The sequence below is a fragment of the Camelina sativa genome, chromosome 7 (assembly GCF_000633955.1).
Source record: "Camelina sativa cultivar DH55 chromosome 7, Cs, whole genome shotgun sequence".
Lineage (NCBI taxonomy): Eukaryota > Viridiplantae > Streptophyta > Magnoliopsida > Brassicales > Brassicaceae > Camelina > Camelina sativa.
The window spans coordinates 28,780,389-28,785,541 of NC_025691.1; the positions used below are offsets into that span (position 1 = coordinate 28,780,389).

The 5,153-nt window shown below is 31.9% G+C and overlaps 1 protein-coding gene across 1 annotated transcript; it reads right to left on the reverse strand.

Annotated features, from left to right (window-relative positions):
• LOC104703112 (ethylene-responsive transcription factor ERF042-like) lies at nucleotides 1,506–2,356 on the reverse strand. Its single transcript, XM_010419058.2, has one exon. The coding sequence runs from the start codon at nucleotides 2,205–2,207 to the stop codon at nucleotides 1,548–1,550; it is 660 nt and encodes a 219-aa protein (XP_010417360.1). The 5' UTR covers nucleotides 2,208–2,356; the 3' UTR covers nucleotides 1,506–1,547.

Below are 5,153 nucleotides of genomic sequence, written 5' to 3' on the forward strand. Positions count from 1 at the left end.
TTTTTTTTTTTTTTTTGCCATGGGAATATTTATCTAGGCCTATAATTTTCAATTGTAAACCGAACCGTTTTCATTTTTGATGAAATACTAGGTTTTCACTCGCGGTATACCGCAGAACTAAATTATAAATAAATGTATTTTAAATAATAATTTTTAATTTATTTAGTTTTCATATTCTCAATTAATTAAATTTTATCTAATTAATTTATAATTTTGTTTAGATTGTTTTTTCTTTTTCTTACGTTTTATATAGTTTATAACCTAATTACATTAAATTTGTTATTATATAGAATATAACATTTTAAAACACTTAGTTTTGTTTTCTATAATTAAACAAATATATATATGCCTATATGGTATGTTAGTGTATATTTTTATGCGTATACAATTTTATTTCATTTTTTGGAATATTAAGAATATGTTTTAGTATGTGTAATATTTTATAGTTCATATACTAAATAATTTATAAGTTAATTTTCCAAACTATGACTACAAATCTATAATATATGAAATAAACTAATAGTTTTAGTGTTGGTTCTATAGTCCAAACCCGCCATGATAGGCGGATCACACAACATGTTCAAAGATTTTTAATCCGCAAAAAATCATCATATGAAACCCGTGAAAGTAAAATATAGTATGTGAGGCTAAAAGTCACTTTTAATCAAATCAGTTTTTCAAATTTTTAAAAAAACAATACCTCTTCACGCACCTCCTTATAAAATAAAGGAAATAAAATCTGTATACATTTATAATTATGTTTGTTACCTTTTAAAACACTTAGTTTCTATAAAAAAAAAATCAAATATAGATATAATTAATTTGTTTATTAAATTAACTATTTAATGCTAATGGTATACCTGTAAATAAGTACCAACTTCAGGATTTATTTTATAAATGTCTCGAAAATGTATATATAATAGATTTACAATATTACCATTTTTTTGTTAAAAGATTTATTAATACCATGCGGTCCATGCCCAACATTTAAGTACATTTCCTTTTCGACGTGATTGGGTTTTATTTAGAACATGATTTATGCATACCATTTCCGATGATGACTGTTCCATCTATGTTGACAACAATTACTTCTTGATGCAAATAGTCTTAAATGATTATACACTACTAAAAAGTTATTCATACCCGTATAAGAATACTCTTAAATGATTACATCACTAACAAAAAGGAAAAAACCAAATTATTCACAATCACAACAAGAATGATCGGAAAATAGAAAGATAAATCAAATTTTCTTTTTCTATTAGTATTATACATTACTCAGTGAACACACTAGCATAATAACAGGTTTTTCTTGTTAATGCAAGATATTTTAAAATAAATATCTCGCTCATTGTTATTTACATAACTCCTCTATGTACCCAAAACCAAATCATTGCTTATTAACGAAAAAAAATATATACATATAGTTTGCACAAAAAAATAAAAGATATATATATATATATATATATATATATATATGGCATAAAATCACGAACTGTAAACGAAAGGAGAAAACAAAAATATGCATTTAATTCCAAAAAAGTCCTTTATTCGTAATTCCACAAATAGCTTTCTTGGAGAAGTGGGTCCAACAGTACCGAATCATCTCCGTACGTAAAATCATCTTTGGTAGCATCTAACCATGGGGGCATCGACACCAACCCCTCCAACGAGTCGAACAGCCCAAAATCGTTTTTTACATTGTTGTCAAGACTTGGCAACTCCACTATTTCTCCTAGCTCTTCCGAGAGCATAGAAGACGAGGACGAGGAAGAGGAAGAGGATGAGGACGGCCCCTTTTCAATGTTCTCAGTCTCACACCTAGTTTGGGACGACGTGGTCTTATCTTCGAGATTGAATGGTACAGTTTTGAAATCCATAAGAGCTGCTTCTGCGGCCGCGGCCTGAATGTCCTGTGGACTGAGCGAGATGGGTCGTGGCAAAAACTCCGCGAGCTCGGGGAAGTTGAGGATTGCAGATGTTCCTTTGATACTTAATGCCGCAACATCATGGGCACGCGCTGCCATCTCCGCCGTGGGGAACGTCCCGAGCCAGATTCTTGATTTCTTACGAGGCTCACGAATCTCCGAGACCCATTTACCCCAGCTTCTCATGCGGGCACCACGATATACCACTGTTTCTTTGGATTTCTCTTTTCCCTTCTTGGTGGAGGACCATTCTGTGTCGGAACCATGAGACTCACTCATTGCTCTCTATCTCTCTCTCGTTTTGATGTCAAAAATGTTCGAAAAATTGTGTACCAAAATGTAGAATAAGAATTAGTTGCTAGGCAAAAAGGATTGAGACAATTTTGGGTGTCGGTTTAAGATAGGAAAGTTTTTGTTTGAATGGTTGATATAAACGAGTCATGTTTATGTTTCTTCTTTCCAATGACTTCAACACTATATACTGTGGGCACTGTGGGCATTGTGGGCACTGTGGGCATTGTGGGCACTGTGGGGTATTGTTTACTAAATGACATAGAGGTCAAATTCTAATGACTTTGTGATTTAATGTTCGAGAAGGGAAATTAACGATGAAAAGCCTCAATTTTCGTTCCATCAATTTAAAAACTTTTAAATAAAATGCTAAATAATTTTCGAGCGAAGGTTTTTCCCTCTACAAATATTAAGAATCGGATTTTTTTTTCTTTTTTTCTTAAATGTCGATTAATTTGTATGTATGCAATTTGTTTACAACGAGTGTCACTTGATATCTGTTTTGTCTTTCCCCGGAAAATGGAATCTTTTTTCTTAAGTACTCCATAGCTAGCTAGCTAGTGTTTGTTTCCTCCTCAAGCTCAGCACGACGTTTTGAGAGATATTTATGCAACTTATCTATCAATGTTATAATTGGCATGAAACTGACCTCAAGAAAAGGTATCAATTGTGTTACTTCCCGAACAGCTGTATAAATAACTTCGTTTTGCTATGATTAATAAACTACTAGTTTAACAAAAAAAGTTGTCAATTGAATGTTAAAGGAATAGTCGTTGCCTCGTTGGGTTTATTAGTGGTTTGCTAAATTTGTAAAAGGCAACTTCACGTACGTATGCATGAATCAAGTTTTTAATTCGTGTGCATTATTATTATTGTAAGCTTTTTTCTAAGTTTGGAAAATAACAGAAAAGAGAAGATAAAGACTTGCTAATTAAGGCGCATTTCAAAATGTAATTGGTCGGATTATCTTACTCATGAGCGTAACACTAAAAAAAAAAAAAAAACTAAAAACATTTTGGACAATTCTCACAAATAACACTAAAAATAAAATTTATTGTCAAATTTAGCATATTATCTCTAAAGTTCTTAAAATAAATTTGATAGTATTTCTCAAAAAAATTATGCATCATAACATTAACAACTGAGTAGTATATGATGATAAATAAATTAAAATCCCCAAAATAAAATATGCAATATCCCAGAGAGGTCTAACATATTATAAAAAAAAAGTATGTACGTATCTATCAAAGTGGTCAATGGCTTTCGAGTGGGGCTCAAATTAAATCCTCCGCCTCAAAAAAGAAAAAAAAAAGAAAGTATACTACAAAATATGCATCATAACAATAACAATTGACAGATAACAAGAAAAACAATCATAAAATAAAATATGTTAAATTCAAATTGGATACTTGAAAATTATGTGCAGTTAACTAGGGTTTGGGCTCGATTTTGGATTTAAAGAACAATATTTAATCAGGAAATGAACTTGCACGAAACACCTAACAAATAACCATTTTATGCCATGAATCCATGTATTTATATCCGCCTAAGCCTATAGCTAGACAGACAGGTGAAATACACACATCCAAAAAACAAAAGAAATTATATTTATAAGCCATTGTTTGACAACCCAATATAATCTGAAATACCCAAATATCAATGGTCTTCGTAGTCTCGCATTGAAAAAGAACGCGTGGGCAGTATATTATAAACTGATACATGAATCGCATATCTATACTCGCGTAATCACATAAAGCATATACTTTATGCTTGTGTATATTTTACCTTCTTAACTATTTCCGAGACTAAGCCGGCATGTATAGTTCTCGATGTCCTCGTTCACATTCTCCTCTTGAATTGTGTCAGAGCGGCTCGTGTACCTCTACACACCCATGAGGCCCTCGGCCCCTCGATTATCATCTTGTTCGGCATGTCCCGGTCATTAGAAAATATTCATCCGTACCATTAGGTTCATAACAATTTTAATATAATATCGCTGCTTCCACTAAAGCCATCGATCGCTTATTACTTCATCACTAGCCGCCAAATTACTGAGGCTTTCGAGTATACGTCTCGATCGACACGTTGCCATTATCACTGCCACTGACGCACACCTGCAATCATGTGGTTAGACACATTACAAATTTACAATTATCAAGACCCTTAAGCTCGTACCGTATCGATCTTTTATCATAGGGTTTTCAAACCCATTGTCATTATAATTATATACATCATTAACTAGTTTTTTTTTTTTTTTGGGCAACCATACATCATTAACTAGTTTATTCAACACTATTTTCAATCCATTTATCTTTTTCATTTCCCGGTCTAAACTAATTTTTCTTTTCTTCTTCTTGTTGTTCAATTTTGGCTATTCACATTAAATTACAATAATTGAATATTTTTCAAATGATCTTAACGCTTTACAAATTATAAAATCAGTATTCATTTAATGTATCTGAAAATTTTGAAATTATAATTTATAAATTTCACACCATCAAACGCGCAGTCTTAAACTGTCAAGTTTCAACCACTAAAATTGAAATTTTCGTCCGTCCACATCAATCATCAAAACAGATGGTTGTGGTGCATTGAGATGTCGAAAGCGAAAATTATTGATTAACTAATTAACGTGTAAATTAGATGGCAAGTATGAGTCACAAATTAAATGTAATCATAAACTTCAACATACAAATTGTTTAGTGATCAGAGATTTTTCATTTGTTTCTCCGATTGTTAGATTTGTAGGAATGCCATCATCTAAGTCTATTTAGAAAATTATTTCTGTCACAATAAACAAAAAGATATGTTAGACATTAATTATTACTACAAAACGTATAACCTAATAATTATGATCTAACCTGACCGTCATTGTCCGTGGCCTCCACGCCCACCCTTGGTTCGTGGCTCCACGATTGTTTGACAAGCTGATTC

Excerpts from the sequence above, each read along its gene's own strand:
- LOC104703112 (XM_010419058.2), bottom strand. The coding sequence starts at position 2,207 with ATGAGTGAGTCTCATGGTTCCGACACAGAATGGTCCTCCACCAAGAAG.